Below are 16,420 nucleotides of genomic sequence, written 5' to 3' on the forward strand. Positions count from 1 at the left end.
ATTCTGAGTTTTTAAAGACTTTTTTAGTCTTTAGGTGCTATCAGAAATGTTGAAAAAATTCCAGGGCACTTCAGGATTTTATATATTTTAAAAAATCCTTATTAAATAGCTACTTTTAGCAGGTATTTAACAAGGATTTTTTATATACTGTTTACAAAATCCTCAAATGTTCTGTAGTTATAGAAAGACTGGATATATGAGATTGCCTAGCTCATACCAGGGAGTACCAGGCAGTTTTGTTGCATGAGCTGAGCGCCATGTTAATACAAGCTTTCAGAAATGTATCAGATAGTTATACTGCTATTCAATAAACTAGGCTAGTGCTGAGTAGAACTCAAGCAGTTACGTGTTTCACTTGTTAAAGCATGTTTTTTTTATTACACTGTCCTGGTATTTACAGCTTGATCTCCACCATTTCAATACATACAAATATTGAAAGAAATGGCAAGAACAGAAGTGATGGCTTACCAGAGTTTGAATGATATGTACACCATTTTAATAGTTTTTATTTTTATGAAATGACCATTTCATGTCTTATGTATTTGTCGTATACTGTACATTGCCATTTCTATGATATGGTACAAAAAAAACTGTACGTTTATCTATATATTGTAATGTTTGAAAGGTTACCTGGAAAATAAAGGTTTATCTCAGCTTCATACTATGCTTTGAGAATTCTATGTGGCCCATTTATGACCAGTATGCTTCATGTAGAAATCCTTGTGTCTTTTATGGTATATGGATTCTGCTGAAACAAAGCCAGGTAACCTGTGACCTGCTCTGAACTGGGTTGAACTGACAAATGCTTTGAGTGACATGAATGTGTTCAGTAACACCATAACAAGAAAAACACAAGGCCCTCATTTTCAGCTGTTCCCGAACTCTCTAATCCTAAATGAAGCCCTTTCGATAAGAGAATTGTCAAATTAACCTTAAAGAAATTAATATGCTAGAAATGTTGTATTTTATATTAGCATAATGCATCAGACTAAGGGGTATATTTATCAAGAGTGAAGTTAGAGATTTCCACAGTCCGCAGAGTGAAATACCACCTCTCTCCATTCATTTCTATGGGATTTTAAAAGATGTATTTATTAAATGGTGAACTTTCACTACCACCCTTTGAAAAATACGCCTTTAACGCCTTTAAAAATCCTATAGAAATGAATGGAGTGAGGTCTGCAGCAACACCAACAAAGATCCGGTGTCACTTAGGACACCAGAGGAGTGAGGTATTGGATAGTAGAGGGTTCAGAATCTAGTCAGTCAGGAAAAGGATCAAGGAAGACAACAGTTATAGTATTCCAAGCTCCAGATTAAAGGTCCAAGCATTGTAGTACAAGATCAAGGCAGACAGAAAGGCACAAACCCAAATCTTGAAGATGAATCTAATACCCATGCAAGCAGAAACAAGCTTTAGAAGGATGCAAATCTGTGCATAGGAGATTGTGAAGAAATTGTGAAGGTGATTTAGTGTCAAAAATTGCCTGTGGGCACCTGCCAAGGAACAGAAAGACCCATGGCATGACAGCAAATTAGTTCACCACACTAGATATCCTTTCTCTTTGACAGCAATTTGTTCCAATTTAATCTACCGTCCTTTCAAAATATTACTACCATGTTACCTTACCTTTTTTAACCTTAAATGTGCCAGAAAACACTAAAAACCAGTTTAGAACTTTATTAAAAACAATATTATAAAAATTATCATCATTTTGTGATGGTATACTTTAAGTATTTGTACATTCAGTAAGATTCCATTTTCCTCAATTCTGATGCACTTGGCACATTAAATAATTTTGTGGCCAATACCCCCAAAATTCATATCTTTTTTGCCTTTTTTGGAACTCCGTTGTCTCTAGGAGGATGACTCAATGGTGCTTGCTGAGAGGTAAGGGAATATAATCACTGGGGATGCCTAACATTTGACTAAACATTTCCTTTAAGCAGGTTTCACAAAGGCAAAAAGGTTGAACTTGATAGATGTGTGTCTTTTATCAACCTCATCTACAATGTTACTTTGAAGTCAGCAGTTCACTGAGAACTCCTCTGTATAATGAACTAGTCCTTATATCACAGCCTAAGATTACTAACATTTATTATTATTATTATTATTATTATTATTATTAACATGTATTTATATAGCGCCAACATATTGCGTAGCACTGTAAAGTAAATGTGATTATACAACTACATCACATGAATTACATATATAGAATATATGGAGTAACAAACATCACAATCAATACAGGTACAAACAGGTGAGGAAGGCCCTATGTATAGGCATACAGTCTAAAGGTGTGGGAGTGGGCAAGATCGAATTAAGTGGGTGAGAAATGTGGTATTGTATGTGGTGTTGCGTTTGGTAGTTAAGCAGAGTGAGGGTAGGCTTCTCGAAAGAAGTGCGTTTTCAGAGATTTTTTTAAAGCAGAAAGGTTGGGAGAAAGTCGGACAGACCGTGAGAGAGCGTTCCAGAGGAGGGGTGCAGCCCTTGCAAAGTCTTGAATGCGAGCATGTGAGGAGGTAATGAGAGAAGAGTTGAGTAGCAGGTCAGTAGAGGAGCGTAGTAAGCGAGTGGGTGAGTATATAGAGATGAGTTCAGACATGTAGGGTGGGGCAGAGTTATGAAGTGCTTTGAAAGTCAGTGTCATTAATTTGAATCTGAAAGGTAACGGAAGCCAGTGCAGGGATTGACAGAATGGAGAGGCAGAGGAGGAGCAGTTGCTGAGGTGTATGAGCCTCGCAGCAGTGTTCATTATGGACTGGAGAGGTGACAGTCTCTGGAGGAGGAGGCCAATTAAAAGAGAGTTACAGTAGTCTAGACGCGATATGATGAGAGAGTGAATAAGAATTTTGGCAGCGTCTTGGGTGATAAATGATCGTATTTTGGATATGTTCCTTAGGTGGAAGTGACATGATTTAATAAGTGACTGGATATGAGGAGTGAATGACAGGGCAGAATCTAGGATAACCCCAAGGCACCGGGCCTGGGGAGAGGGGGGTGATAGTGGAATTGTTGACTATGATGGATACTTCGGGGATGCTACTGGTGTTAGTTGGAGCAAAGAGAACCATTTCAGTTTTAGAGAGGTTTAATTTAAGGTAGCGTTGCGACATCCAGGTAGAGATAGCGGACAGGCAGGAGGAGACGCGAGTTAGGAGTTCTGGGTTGAGATCTGGAGATGAGAGATAGATCTGAGTATCGTCAGCATAGAGGTGGTAGTGGAAACCATACAAATTTAATAATTTGCCAAGGGAGGAAGTATAGAGGGAGAATAGTAATGGTCCCAGGACAGAGCCTTGAGGAACTCCAACAGAAAGAGGTAGGGGAGAAGATGATACTCCATTGTAGGAGACACTGAAGGAACGATTGGTGATGTAAGAAGAGAACCAGGAGAGGGCTGTGTCACGAAGGCCAAGCGACTGGAGGGACTGGAGGAGGAGAGGGTGATCTACAGTGTCAAATGCGGCTGAGAGATCAAGATTAGCTAGGGGATAGGTGGGGTTTGTTTATACAGAGGACTTCTCAATAGACTAATTATTTGTTTTGATTGTTCTTATATGAACCAAAAGTAGAATGTAACATTAAAGTCAATGTAAAATTTTGCTCTGTTCAGTTGAACAATAACAAATAGAATTGTTTCCTAATTAAAACAATAGACAACAAGCACAAGCAACTAAAATTGAAAAAGGGGGTATACCGTCCCTTTGCTGACCATGTGGTATTTTCATTGTTTTAGCCACCCGATAGAATTTTTTTATAAATAGCTACATCTTCTGAAAAAGAAACAGCAAAACATGATATTTGTTACCAAAATTCATTTTGAAGCAGAATATCATTTATGGTGGTGGGTGTTACAATAAATTTGTTACAGTAGATTCCTCTCCATTGCATGCTGTCCCAACACATCTCTATAAAAACAAGACTTTTTAGATTTGGGGAACAATGTTTTATGTCATCTAACCAGGTATATATTACAAAGATAAAATTTAGACATTTGATTGCCAATGCTTTTCATAAGCCTGGACGTTATAACTCCAAACTATTATGTTTTCGTACTAATGATTACTATTTTCCTTAGGGATACTATACACCTGCTATAACTACTGTATTAAATGTTGTATTACATAGTTACATATTTATCAGGGAGTCCAAGTAGTTAAACATGTTCTCTTTTCTCTCAGTATAATTATTGTGTTATGTGTAAGCACCACAATGTACTACATTGGGTGTTCTAACAGACCCAGACAGCATATCTGGACTACATTATGTTTTTAAAGAACAATTCTGTTTATAAAAATGAAACTGTGGAGCTTAAAATACCCTTGTGCCATTACTCTTAGCTTTTTGTCAAATGTAGAATTTCCCCAATATTCCCAATGTTAAAACTGCTGCCTTAGGTCTGGGCCCCTTATACCTTTTTGGTAAGTACACCTATGGTAATAAGTAGGTTGCACACTTCATTGGTGGTAATGTTTTTGTTCCCCAGTATACAGTATTGTGGAACTGCATCTTAAAAAAACAATGCATGAATGTTTGCTTACTGGGTACAATTTGTTTTTCAATGCACTCATTTTACTGGGGCATTATGTTTGTAGAACTCGTAAGGTAGGTAGGTAGGTTTACAGAAATACAACCCTCACAACCAAAACAGCCGCTAGCCAGCTCTAGAGACAGAAGGGACCTCCTTAGTGACTAATAACATCCTTAAGTTTTACAACTGGATTTGTATATTCAGAAGCGGGGTATTTAATGGCTCATATTTTTCACTCTCAACTGTCAAACAGTGACAAATATAAACAATAATTGTAAGAAATATACAAATAGCAGATGTTACTTTGAACTTCCAGTGGTGTAAAATTCTTATATTGATTAAGGGGCTGATATTTTAAAGGCTAAGACACTCGACTAAATAACAAATGGTATTTGCACAAAGATAGATTTTTTTTTTTTTTTAATATGTGCTTTTAGAGTTGTGTTTTCTTCAAAAACAGAAAACTGTCAAGATTCAAACCACTGGAGTTTATATAAGCATGTATCTCAATTGAGAGCCACCTGTTTAACACAGTAGATAATTCTAAAGTTTATTGATTTTTTTTTTACCTCTTACCATATTAGCTTGTGAAAATCTCAAATCATTTTGTCTAGCATTTTTTCTACTGACAAATCTTGAGTATGAGTAAACAGAAACGTGAAAACATAAAAAGATAAGCCAATAGTAAGCCAATAACATTCCATTTTCCGAGAGCACCATTCTGTGAGAAAAAAAAACAAATTGATAAATCTCTGCAGGAAACACTGCCATACATTACTCTTTGGGCAATTTCCAGCGCCAAGTAAAACACGTTATAATCAGCATTGTTCCTCTACTTTGATTCACAAAATGTAAAAATAGCATTTCTTAGGAATTTCTCTAAGTAGTTATATATGTTGAAATAGACGTATTAAAAACCCCAGTTTTTATACAGCATGATGTATTACTCCGAGACACAGCAGTACGAAAACCAATCGATAATCAGCCCTGTTTAACTTCCTTCAGAGCCTGAAAGCTTTTCCTGCTCTGCTCTCCGGGCATGGTGGGAAGTATTCTAAGAGTGCTATTGGTTCAGCTGTAGCTTTCTCGATCATAAGGACGCGCTTGGTTGCTAGGGCAGTGTTTAAGCCTTTGGAGCAGTGTCATGCCGGAGAAGGCGCTGGTAACGCTCCGGTTTGGACCGTATTCGTCCAGCTCTGGATTAGTGGATCATCGCGTTTCCAGGCTTCAGGGTCTGCGAGGTGAGGCCACAGGCCGACATTAAATCAAAAATGTTCATGCTTGTGGAACTGAAAAAGTCCCCTGTGTAAACTTTGTATACCTGAGGCAGTGGTGTTATAAAAATCGTATTGTTTCTTATTATTTACTCAATTATATAGTATATCAGATATTAAAGGGATGTTCACCTTTAAGTTAACTTTTAGTATGTTATAGAATGGCTAATTGTAAGCAACTTTTCAATTGGTCTTCATTATTTATTTTTTATAGTTTTTGAATTATTTGCCTTCTTCCTCTGACTCTTTCCATCTTTCAAATGAGGTTTACTGATTCCATCTAAAAAATAAACAGGATGCACGTTTAATTATTATCATTATTCATATTCCAGTCTCTCATTCAAATGAGTGCATGGTTGCAAGAGTAATTTGGGTCCTAGCAACTAGACTGCTGAAATCATACCTCCCAACATTTTGGGGCAAATTTACTTAATGTTGAATATAGAGGGTTAATTAACCCTCGATATTCGACTGCCGAATTGAAATCCTTTGACTTCGAATATCGAAGTCGAAGGATTTACCGCAATTACGATTAAATCCTTCGAATCGAACGATCGAACGATTTTTGTTCGACCAAAAAAAAGATAGCTAAGCCTATGGGGACCTTCCCCATAGGCTAACATTGACTTCAGTAGCTTTTAGGTGGCGAACTAGGGGGTCGAAGTTTTTATATTTTTAAAGAGACAGTACTTCAACTATCGAATGGTCGAACGATTTTTAGTTTGAATCGTTCGATTCACAGTCGTAGTCGAAGGTCGAAGTAGCCCATTTGATGGTCGAAGTAGCCTAAAAAAACATTCAAAATTCGACTAAATAACAAATGGTATTTGCACAAAGATAGATTTTTTTTTTTTTTTAATATGTGCTTTTAGAGTTGTGTTTTCTTCAAAAACAGAAAACTGTCAAGATTCAAACCACTGGAGTTTATATAAGCATGTATCTCAATTGAGAGCCACCTGTTTAACACAGTAGATAATTCTAAAGTTTATTGATTTTTTTTTTACCTCTTACCATATTAGCTTGTGAAAATCTCAAATCATTTTGTCTAGCATTTTTTCTACTGACAAATCTTGAGTATGAGTAAACAGAAACGTGAAAACATAAAAAGATAAGCCAATAGTAAGCCAATAACATTCCATTTTCCGAGAGCACCATTCTGTGAGAAAAAAAAACAAATTGATAAATCTCTGCAGGAAACACTGCCATACATTACTCTTTGGGCAATTTCCAGCGCCAAGTAAAACACGTTATAATCAGCATTGTTCCTCTACTTTGATTCACAAAATGTAAAAATAGCATTTCTTAGGAATTTCTCTAAGTAGTTATATATGTTGAAATAGACGTATTAAAAACCCCAGTTTTTATACAGCATGATGTATTACTCCGAGACACAGCAGTAAGAAAACCAATCGATAATCAGCCCTGTTTAACTTCCTTCAGAGCCTGAAAGCTTTTCCTGCTCTGCTCTCCGGGCATGGTGGGAAGTATTCTAAGAGTGCTATTGGTTCAGCTGTAGCTTTCTCGATCATAAGGACGCGCTTGGTTGCTAGGGCAGTGTTTAAGCCTTTGGAGCAGTGTCATGCCGGAGAAGGCGCTGGTAACGCTCCGGTTTGGACCGTATTCGTCCAGCTCTGGATTAGTGGATCATCGCGTTTCCAGGCTTCAGGGTCTGCGAGGTGAGGCCACAGGCCGACATTAAATCAAAAATGTTCATGCTTGTGGAACTGAAAAAGTCCCCTGTGTAAACTTTGTATACCTGAGGCAGTGGTGTTATAAAAATCGTATTGTTTCTTATTATTTACTCAATTATATAGTATATCAGATATTAAAGGGATGTTCACCTTTAAGTTAACTTTTAGTATGTTATAGAATGGCTAATTGTAAGCAACTTTTCAATTGGTCTTCATTATTTATTTTTTATAGTTTTTGAATTATTTGCCTTCTTCCTCTGACTCTTTCCAGCTTTCAAATGAGGTTTACTGATTCCATCTAAAAAATAAACAGGATGCACGTTTAATTATTATCATTATTCATATTCCAGTCTCTCATTCAAATCAGTGCATGGTTGCAAGAGTAATTTGGGTCCTAGCAACTAGACTGCTGAAATCATACCTCCCAACATTTTGGGGCAAATTTACTTAATGTTGAATATAGAGGGTTAATTAACCCTCGATATTCGACTGCCGAATTGAAATCCTTTGACTTCGAATATCGAAGTCGAAGGATTTACCGCAATTACGATTAAATCCTTCGAATCGAACGATCGAACGATTTTTGTTCGACCAAAAAAAAGATAGCTAAGCCTATGGGGACCTTCCCCATAGGCTAACATTGACTTCAGTAGCTTTTAGGTGGCGAACTAGGGGGTCGAAGTTTTTATATTTTTAAAGAGACAGTACTTCAACTATCGAATGGTCGAATAGTCGAACGATTTTTAGTTTGAATCGTTCGATTCACAGTCGTAGTCGAAGGTCGAAGTAGCCCATTTGATGGTCGAAGTAGCCTAAAAAAACATTCAAAATTCGAAGTAAATGGGCCCCTTTGACAGTAAAAAGAGAGACATAAAAAATTTTCACACGTAGCTAAGCACATTTTTGACCACGCCAATTGATGTGGCCACACCCCAAATTACCATGTTCATTTTACAAAATTTGGCAGGTTATCAAAATTTTTAAAATATTTCTCCTTATCTAAACTGTGTTTTTGTGTCTCAAAATTCTTTCAAAGTCTCTTGTTTGCACCTGTTAACTGTGCTCTCTGCTAAAAGCCAATTAAGTTAGAAACCTTGTTTCTTTTTCTGGCTGTTCAGTGCAGAGAAAATAGGGACTTTCCAGTACAAATGAGGGACTGCGGGTTGAGCTGTCAAAAGAGGGACTGTCCCTCCGAAAAAGGGACAGTTGGAAAGTATGCTGAAATTGCAAACTGGAGAGTTGTTGACTAAAAAGCTAAATAACTCACCACAAAAAATTAAAACCAGTTGCAAATTGTCTCAGAATATCACTCTCTACATTAATACTTAAAGTAAATTTGAAGGTAAACAACCCCTTTAAAACATAAAGAAAGATAATCATTAGAGGATGCCGATTTATAAGGCAACCCCCAATTATTGATTGTAATAGGGGTGCTATTGCTATGAGTGCCAAGCTGCCATTTTGTTTCTATTCCCAGGTATCTTTGCTGCAGTCCTGGGCTGTGGACTAGGCCCTGGGTTTTACTGTACTGTAAATGTGCACAGCCCAGAGCAGCCACAAATGATCCATGGAACAGGCATGATAATGCAAAGCAGCAATAACTAGAATAGTATTGGACAGTGTGTTTTTTTAGCAGAAGTGCACTGGCCCACAGTTGGAGGCATGCCATTATAATCAGTGGGGGTGTGCATATCAATCTGCACCCCCCCCCCCAGTGATTAACCCTTTCCTTCTCTCTTATGCAGCTTATATGTCAAGTAATTACCAAAATTTGTAAAGGTCACTGAAAAGGTCAGATGACATTTGGCACCCATTTAGTTGTTTTTGTAATATGCATTGCTACATCACAGTTTAAACCAAAGCAGGATACAAAGTGCAGCAAGTGCAGCAAGTGCTCCATGCATGGGCCCTAAGGGACACAATTGTGCACCTCTTAGCAATGTAGCACTTTTATCTTTGGTAATTTTAAACTAAAATTTTACATTTCAAGATATATCTGCAATGTAAATGTTACATTGCTTTAATTTCTGTCATATGGACTATTTAATATACCGTAGTTCATTCCTCCCATTGGGAGGACTGTCCTGATTTTGACTGCTCAGCCCTCAGTTCCGGATTGTTGCCAGAAAAACATACAAAGCTTCTGAAATGTAAATAAATAAGAGACTCTTGTCAGAGAGCCCAGCAACACTCAGCAACTGCACTTTGATATATTTGTAACAATTTAAGATAAGCAAAGCTCTTGGGACCACTGAGATTCACAGCTTAAAGGGAAATTCACCTTCATTATCAAAACTGTCATAACACGTAAAACATTGCCCTAAAACTGACAGAAATGTGTTCAAACATTCCATAACCTTCCAAATTTTTTAAAACTGAAGTCATATTTAGGGGTATGGCCATAAAATAAGCATGGTCAAAAAAATTCACGGCGCTGCTTGAGGCAGATCTTTTTACCCCTCTTTCCATTTTTGAAATTTTGGGAGGTCTGCCGTAGCCTCCTACTTAACATAAAAAAGCATTCAGTGTCAGTATGTAAATTTACTTTGCAATAAGTGCAGCAGCACAGAGAACACTGATTGCCACAGCAGTCTTCACAGAAAGAGTCCCTGCACATTGTTTCTGTGGTGGCAGTCACTATCTGTGGTAGACATATTAGGCAGGTATTGAACAGGAACAATAAAGTTATAGTTTTGAAAGACCAACCAAGGAGAAATGATTAAACTTCATAATTCTATTAAGTGGATTGCAGCAACCAAAATGCTCCTTGAGTACAAAAAACACTGAACTTGTGCTGCTACTAAAGTATAATTTCCAGTTACAGAGCTGCTACATGTAACTGGGAAGTATTTCATTAAATTTCATATTTCTTTCTGATCTCTATGCTTTACACCTGTGTGCTTTTTCAATAGAATGATGATGAAATTCAACACACTCTGCTCTTTAGGGCTCTTACTCACTGGCGTTCTGACCTGCGCTCCCCTGCATTTTTCCTGCGTTCGGCGCCTACACGCGCCTGAGTGAGTACAGCCCCATTTGAAATAATGACATGCGTCTATTCCTGCGCTCCCCTGCGGCTGAATGCCAAAAAACGGAACGCAGGGGAGCGCAGGTCAGAACGCCAGTGAGTAAGAGCCCTTATACTCTGCCTGTCATCTACTATTGGTTAAAAATGCAGGCTCCATTTTAACCCTGTACTCAGCCCTGTTTCTGAGGCAGCTCATGCGATGCTGCCCCCCCCCCCTTCGCTCCAACTTACCTGTTCAGGGGGGGGAGGCAGCAACACAAGCGTGGAGAGTGCAATAACGCTCTCACACTAGTAAAGCCAAATTTCTGGTTAAAAACTAGAAATTCGGCTCATAAAGGTACCAAGAGAGACATTTTGCCGTCCCTGGAAACCTATCTGGCGCTGCCATCTGAGGCAAGTTGAAAAATTTGCAGAGTGCCCCAAAGCCAAAAAATCCTCAAACATTAGGTTTACCCCAGGAAACCATGTATTTTTGAAAAGTACACATAATATCTAATCGAAAATTGGTAACCATGTTTTTCTTCTCCCAATTACCAAACATCAAAGCTTTTCTTTGTGGTTTCTATAGAAATGTATGAAAATTCTGAAAAATCATCAAAAAAGTTCACTTTGCAAGTTTGTATCTCCCACACAGCATTAGGTACCAAGAAAAAACATCCTTAATATGAATGCCAGTTTGATGCCCATTGAACAGTTTGATGCCCATTGTGCTAAGTATCTGGCGTTTAGAGACCCCAAAATGCATAACAATTTTCCCAGAAGTCACATCAGCTACTGAATAATAAACACATTTACTGCATTTTTTGCAGGGTAAAAATACAAAAAATACGTGCCTCAAAGCTTCAAAGCTTCCACTTACTAGCATCTTATCTCCCACATTGCATTAGGTACCAGGTAAAAAACATCGTAAATATGAATGCCAGGGATCCACTAAACAGTTTGATGCCCAATAGGCATTGGTTTACCAAACTATGTGGCGTACAGAGGCAAAAAAAATGCATGTGTATATATATATATATATATATATATATATATATATATATATATCCCCTTGTGTTTTTTGACAGGCTGTGAATGACATATATTTCATGTTAATTAAGTTCCTACTGTTTTCAAACATAGATTTCGTTAAAAAGTAATAGATTTTAATAAGCACATGCCCATTTAGACTCATTTAAATTCTTTAAGTCATTAAGAGCTTTCATTAATAATAAAAATATTAATAAATCATAATCCTACAACAACAGTTTTATATATTTTACCAGCACAGATGGTGACAAGGATAGAGAGTAAATGGCTGAACAAAACTGAACTCATGTGGTTAGAGGATTAAATTAACTGCAAATGTACATATAATATGCTATTTCCTGAAAGAATATGCTGTCAGATGTACTCATATAGGTGACAGATATGAGACATCAAAGCAAAATTTCGAGCCTATATGACTGAGTGGAATTGAGTGGGGCTCTCTTCCTGGCGTGTACACTTGACAGACACTGGGAAGGGGGCCGGTTGACATGCAGTGCCTAGGGCAGCACCATATCTAAGTATAGCCCTGGCTGGCAAATATAGGCATTATATATCCACAGAACAAGCAGTCCGGGTTATGAAAATGTACTGTTGTTAAAGGGGTTGTTCACTGTTGAGATAACTTTTAGTATCATGTAGAGAGTGATATTCTGAGACAATTTGCAATTTGTTTTCATTTTTTAAATTGAAGGTTTTTAAATTATTTTGCTTTTTATTCAGCAGTTTTTCAATTTGCATCTTAAGCAATCTGGTAACTAGGGTCCAAATTACCCAAGCAACCATGCATTGATTTGAATAAGAGAAAGGAATATGAATAAAAGAGGGCCTGAATAGAAGGATCAGTAATAAAAAGTAACAATAACAATACATTTGTAGCATTACAGAGCATTTGTTTTTTAGAAGGGAGTCAGCAACGCCCATTTGAAAGCTGCAAAGAGTCAGAAGAAAAAGGCAAATAACTATGAAACTATAAAAAATAAATAATGAAAACGAATTGAAAAGTTGCTTAGAATTGGCCCTTCTATATCATAATAAAGGTTACCATAAAGGTGAACCACCCTTTTTGCCTTTTATTATTTTTTTAAACCATTTATATGTAATATATAAATTCCACAGTTTCAATTTCAATACTATGAAACATTTTTTAATATTACCTAATGGTCTATCTAGCATTCTATTTATGGTTGAGCAATTTTCTACTGCATCTATTTGTGGACTTGAGCTCTGGAGCACACTAAAGACCAAAGGGGCACAACTAGTTCCTAAGACACTAGATGGTTAAAAATAATGTATAATAGTTCAAATATAAAATAAAAACAAATTGTAGCTCCATGGGTAGGGGGGCGGAGTACTCGAAATCACACCTCCATGGCAGCTGATTGTTGACTAACTCAGCATTTCCAAGAGGTAAGTGCCTCTCAAGAATCTTTCACGGTGTTAGGGTAATGCAATTCAGGCAGAGGTGTAACTATAGAGGAAGCAGACCCTGCAGCTGCAGGGAGACCCAGGAGGCCCCATGGAGCCCTAATTTGTATACAATTTTAATAAATTAATAAAATCAACCTCTAGACATTTTGGGGGCCTCAAAACTGTGGGCCCCTCTATAATACATAAGCCCCTTGTTTTGTGCAGACAGGTCTATTTTGAGTATTTGGACACATACGGACAGATAAGAAATTTATATGCGATATTGAAAGTTTTTTATCCTGTGAGTGTAACTTTTTATGCAGGGATATGTTGAACTACAACTAAATACTGCACTTAGAAAAGATCCTTTGTCTCTTTGCGCTTTTATTTATTTTACTACATATTTATCAAGGGTCGAATTTCGAATTGAAAAAACTTCGAAATTCGAATTCAAATGACCACCCGAAATTAAGGAAGTTTTTTTTTGGTCGAATAGGTCCATATTGGGGCAAATTCGAATCATACGAATCGAAGGAATAACGCATTTGATCGAATTCAATTCAAAGTTTTTCCACCAACTGACTCCAAATAGGTTCTAGGAGGTCCTCCATAGGCTAAAACAGCAATACGGCAGGTTTTAGATGGCGAATGGTCAAAGTTCAATTTTTAGATGGCGAATGGTCAAAGTTCAATTTTTAAAGAGACAGTACATGATAAATTTTGATATTCAAATTTTTTTCAAATGCAAATTGAATTTGGACTATTCCCTATTCGAAGTACACAAAAAATAGCTAGAAATTCGCATTTTTTTCATTGAAAATTCACCTAGACCCTTGATAAATCTGCCCTATAGTATTGTGACTTAAGCATTGAACTAGAATAGTTTCTGTTGCAGCTGTGTTGGTTTCTAATGGGCACCAAGTTATTTTAGAAGAAATGTTGGATTGGAACACAGTAGAACTGATTGTCAATGGAGAACTTGTATTCCGGTGTAACATTAAAGATCTGGACTTTGGTAAGACAAAGACTCATTTACCTTTATTGTCTAAATGTGATACACATACCCTCATAACAGAAAGCTTTTTCGTCTAGGTCAATTCATTTTATCCATACACTAATGGACATAGCCATCAAATAAGTGTAATGTTTAATGGTCAATTTCATCTAACTGAACATAATGTTATATTTTAATTTTGTAATGTTTTTATGAGGTCAAACATTTAGCTTAACTATTTATTTGTATAATATGGCTGCAATATTCAGCTTGTTCTAATTATATACTTAGATCAGGCATGTTTATATTCAAAGTGAAATGCAACATTCAGTTGAGAGGTTTACATTTTTTCATTTTTGCTCTTTTTCATTCTTCATGTTGCATCTTTTTCTTTACTTTCAAAATAAGTGTAGACTCAAAGAAAACATTTATTGTTTCATATAAAAATGCCATATTATTAGCCCAACCCATTTCAATCCCTAATATGGCGTCTATATTGAGGGGAAATAACATATAACCATTTTTTATTATTTTTTTAAATTTAAATAGGAACCTGTTATTCATTTAAATGTTAACGATCATTATTGATTATAGAAAATGCCCCTCTATAATACATAAGCCCCTTGGTTTTTGTGCAGACAGGTCTATTTTGAGTATTTGTGTTAGTTGAAATTTGCACCTCACATCATTTTCTATCATGTGTGCACAGGACCTATCAAGTGTCTCTGCTGAACTGCTTCCACCTTAGCAGAATTTCAATGAGTTGCTGAGGTCAGCAACAACAGCAAAGCACAGCAAGTTATTAAAAAAACAGTACTTTTGCAGTTTGATATTGCAAAACTTCCCCCAATGTTAGTGGCTACATGGTTAATTTAATATCCACAAAGCTTCCTGCACAGTGGTACACTTGTCCCCATACCAAGGATATGGGTACTTTGAAGAAACACTCTGAGCAGAACTCTAGTTATTATTGCAAGCCATGTGCTGTATGTTCCAGATTAAAGTAATTGACCAAATACATGGGATATAGATTATTGTATTTAAGTTTGAGGCTCCTCTGTAATTCTAGTGTCTAGGACATTAGCAGGCTAGGCAAAGAGCAGGCACAATGGCACACATTCATGCAGGAAATCCCTTGTGTTAAATTAACCCCATAGCCACCAGCTCAAAAGGGTTCTACAATGCCCTGAAAAGTTGACATTTTACTAGCCTTTAAAAACCCCTTTTAATAGAGAATAAGATATTGTCCTTGCCCTTAGTAGAATTATTAAGAATTTCTTAGTAATGTAGGATTTCTATGCTGAATGGCATCCTACTGAAATCTAACAAGAATGAAATATTTGACAGTATGTTTTTTGGTTATAGGTGGAGATGGGCAACTAGACCCGCTTTGTGAAGAAGCCAGAAAGGCAGTTCAAAATGCTTATTAATGAAGAAATTGTCACGTATTGCTTGTTTGATCACAGTTTAACTGTCATGCAGTTCTGCTTCAACTTGCTGTTTTACAGTTTACAATAGCATAATAATAATTCCCACATAAGGTCCCTGCAGTGAATCTCTCTAGCCCTAAAAACTTAGAACATCGACACCAGAACTTACACAGAACTCAACAAAGAAGAGAAAAAATATGCTGTAATATAACTTTGCCTTGGTCGAGAAAACTGATAGCAACCACTGATCAATTAACAGTTATTATTGGTTCTGCAAAATGGGGAGAAACACACAGTTGAAAAATTAAAGAATTTATTCCTCACTGATCCCCCATTTGCTGTATTACATTATGTAAGTTGTCATATACTTAAGATTTGTGGCATTGATAGAAAACAGTCGAAACAAATTGTTATTTCTTGGTCTAATTTATTTACTCTGGTGTAGGTTACATGGGAAAAGTCCCTGAATAAAAAGTTATGCAGAGGATTAATGGCTCAAGTACAGATATTTATTCATTCCTCTCAGAGATTTCTGTATTATTTTTTTTAGCATTTTTTCCTTGTATGTCTACATATTGCTCACTTCATTTTGTATCATTCTTTCCACGGTATTGTTCATTTAATTTTTTTTCTAACATTTAAAATTGGTGTTTTTTCTCCCTGAAAAGCACTTTTCTCAGAGTTATTTTTGTAGAAAACAGGATATACAGTCATAGGAAAATGTTTTAGAACCCTTCTCAGCCTGCATAATAATTTACTCCAATTTCAACAAACAAGATAACAGTGGTATGTCTTTCATTTCCCAGGAACTGAGGTACTCGGGTGTTTTCTGAACAAGATGTTTAGTGAAGCAGTATTCAGTTGTATGAAATTAAATCAAATGTGAAAAACTGAACTGAAAACAAATTTGTAATTTTGCTAGTTTGAATGCATGAACTGCTCAATACTGATTACTGGCAACACCAAATTGGTTGGATTAGCTTGTTAACCTTGAACTTCATAGGCAGGTGTGTCCAATCATGAGAAAAGGTA

General features: G+C 36.6%; 1 protein-coding gene across 1 annotated transcript; it reads left to right on the plus strand.

Annotated features, from left to right (window-relative positions):
• The first annotated feature begins 7,297 nt into the window (after positions 1-7,297).
• Positions 7,298-15,713, plus strand: LOC108695802 (UPF0728 protein C10orf53 homolog). The gene is made up of 3 exons (XM_041570012.1): positions 7,298-7,485; positions 13,860-13,979; positions 15,324-15,713. The coding sequence occupies exons 1-3, from the start codon at positions 7,389-7,391 to the stop codon at positions 15,386-15,388; spliced, it is 282 nt and encodes a 93-aa protein (XP_041425946.1). The 5' UTR covers positions 7,298-7,388; the 3' UTR covers positions 15,389-15,713.
• The last annotated feature ends 707 nt before the right edge of the window (positions 15,714-16,420 follow it).

The sequence above is a fragment of the Xenopus laevis genome, chromosome 7L (genome assembly GCF_017654675.1).
Source record: "Xenopus laevis strain J_2021 chromosome 7L, Xenopus_laevis_v10.1, whole genome shotgun sequence".
Taxonomy (NCBI): Eukaryota; Metazoa; Chordata; class Amphibia; order Anura; family Pipidae; genus Xenopus; species Xenopus laevis.